We start from the raw sequence: 1,973 nt of genomic DNA, 5'->3' as shown, positions 1-1,973 counted from the left end.
AGGCGGAGGCGCGAGTCGGTCACCACGAGACTTTTTATTGGAGACAGGACCACACGTGACGCCAAGTGCACACGGGCCCCACGGGCACCCGTCCTGGGCTGGGCTTGTCCCTCGTGTGGACAGTCAGGCAGCCTGGGGGTACAGCAGCGGGCCGACGTGGCCAGTGCACACGGGCCCCACGGGCACCCGTCCTGGGCTGGGCTTGTCCCTCGTGTGGACAGTCAGGCAGCCTGGGGGTACGGCAGCGGGCTGACGTGGCCAGGTCAGAGCCCAGTGTACACTCCTTACCCCCCATCCCCACCAAGGTCCAATGTCAGTGCCCCCGGGTCTGCCAAGTCCTGCCAGCTGTGTGGGCATGCGGGGTTTGGGGGCAGCCCTCTCCCTTCTCACAGATGAAGAAACAGGCCCTGGGGAGGTGCCGGCCAGCCCATTGGACCAAAGCCTTGTGTCCTTGTCTGCACGTCCCTTAACAGTCTCTCCCGTGAGTGTGTCAGTCCTCAGACTCCATGTCAGGGCCCTGTCCTGGGTCCCCCAACGTCAGCACACACGGCGTCCCCACCTCCCTCCCCTGCTGCTGAAGTGCAACACGACCGGCGGGTCCTGTTGACGGACCTCACGGATCCTCTGAACCCTGGGTGACGGGGCTCCCAGCTCCCGGGCCAGAGGTCTGCGTGGACGAGGGTGCGTGGCCGTGGGGGACCCGGAGGCGGTGGGTGCTGGGGTGTGTGGCTGTCGCTTCTGCTCCAAGACCAACGTGACAAAACCTATTCACGTGTGGCTGCAGGGGGAGCATGCCATCTGAGAACGGCCCCCGGCTCCGTGCTCAACTCCTGCTGACCGCACTGAGGCCTTCAGGCTGGAAACCCAGGGCCTGTCCACCCTCTGAACTCGGGGAGCTGGGGTGGCCAGCTGGGTGGTGTCTCAGAGATGGATCCAGAGTTTGAGCGGCAAGGATTGAGGCTTATCCCATGAAACCTGCCTATGCCTATGGAAAGGAACTTTCAGAAGAGGGGAGGGTGAATGCCCTGCCTGAGGGTCCCAGTAGAGAGAGCCCCCCCCCTCCCCTGCTTGGTTCTCGCCTCATCAGAGAAGGAAGGAGAAAGCAGGAGGGGGTTGATCAGACAACATGGATGGCTGGGTCACAGGTAGCCCACTGTCAAGTCATCGACTCCATCATTGTGATGGTGGTCAGCGTTCGGGTGCAGTGACCGTGGGTCCCAGGCGGCCTTTACATGCATCTGTCATCTCTCCATCTCTGTCGTGCTGTGGCTGCCCCTCCAGCTCCCCTGGCATGCCCTTCCTTCTGTGGTCACTCCCATCTCTGGTGACAGCCACGTGCACTGGAATCACACTGTGGCCTCCTCCAAGCGGGGGTCCAGGCCTGCCTCGCACACCTCAGCCTCCTGGCCCTGGGAAGGGGTGCCCTTTAGGAAGAGGGGTGCACTGGCCTTGGCTGTCCTCACCATGACGGGCCGTGTGCCCACTCAGCCAGCTTTCGGTGCGGCTGTGTCCCTAGCGATGCCAGACCTGAGTTCCGGAGGGGTAGCGGGGATCTCCAGCAGGAAGGAACCAGTGTCTCCAGGTTGGTTCGACACTCCTAAAAGCCACCCTCGCCTGGCCCCCAACCAGGCCAAAGCTGTGGCTCGTCTGTTCCTGGGCCAAGCCCTGGCATGAGCGCCCCTGAGCCTTCTGAGGCACACGCACATCTGTGAATCCATTAACATCACTCTCACCAGGAGCGTGTTTGATGACAGATCAGAAAGCGCTTGGCACTTTCTAAACAGTGGCTGGCACTGCGAGGCTGGCAGCAGAAGCTGGCTCTGGTCTGGAGCTGGAGGGGGAAGAGGGGTCCCCAGGATGAGGACGCAGGGTTCCACATGGCCTCTGCTCCTTGGCTGGGGGTCCCAGCGGCCAGGAGCAGGGGCGGCTGGCTCTCTTGGGTTCTAGAGGATGGGGGAGGGGGCAGCAGGGGG

The 1,973-nt window shown here is 63.2% G+C and overlaps 1 protein-coding gene and 1 long non-coding RNA gene across 2 annotated transcripts in view; both read right to left on the bottom strand.

Annotated features, from left to right (window-relative positions):
• Positions 1–11: 11 nt before the first annotated feature.
• LOC105000787 lies at positions 12–1,664 on the bottom strand. The gene is made up of 2 exons (XR_826786.1): positions 231–1,664; positions 12–132 (listed from the first exon to the last, which is right to left on the bottom strand). It is a non-coding gene; the product is annotated as an uncharacterized LOC105000787 (long non-coding RNA).
• A 65-nt stretch (positions 1,665–1,729) lies between these two features.
• Positions 1,730–1,973, bottom strand: part of FIBCD1 (fibrinogen C domain containing 1) — a 34,312-nt gene continuing 34,068 nt past the window's right edge. Inside the window, exon 14 of the mRNA XM_010856946.1 lies at positions 1,730–1,943. Within this exon, the coding sequence (XP_010855248.1) occupies positions 1,730–1,943 (214 nt within the window). The remainder of the gene's footprint in view (positions 1,944–1,973) is intronic.

Source organism: Bison bison, unplaced genomic scaffold (genome assembly GCF_000754665.1).
Source record: "Bison bison bison isolate TAMUID 2011002044 unplaced genomic scaffold, Bison_UMD1.0 scf7180017864375, whole genome shotgun sequence".
NCBI lineage: Eukaryota > Metazoa > Chordata > Mammalia > Artiodactyla > Bovidae > Bison > Bison bison.
Note: the sequence above shows the minus strand (reverse complement) of the source record. Positions and strands in the feature narration are given on the sequence as shown.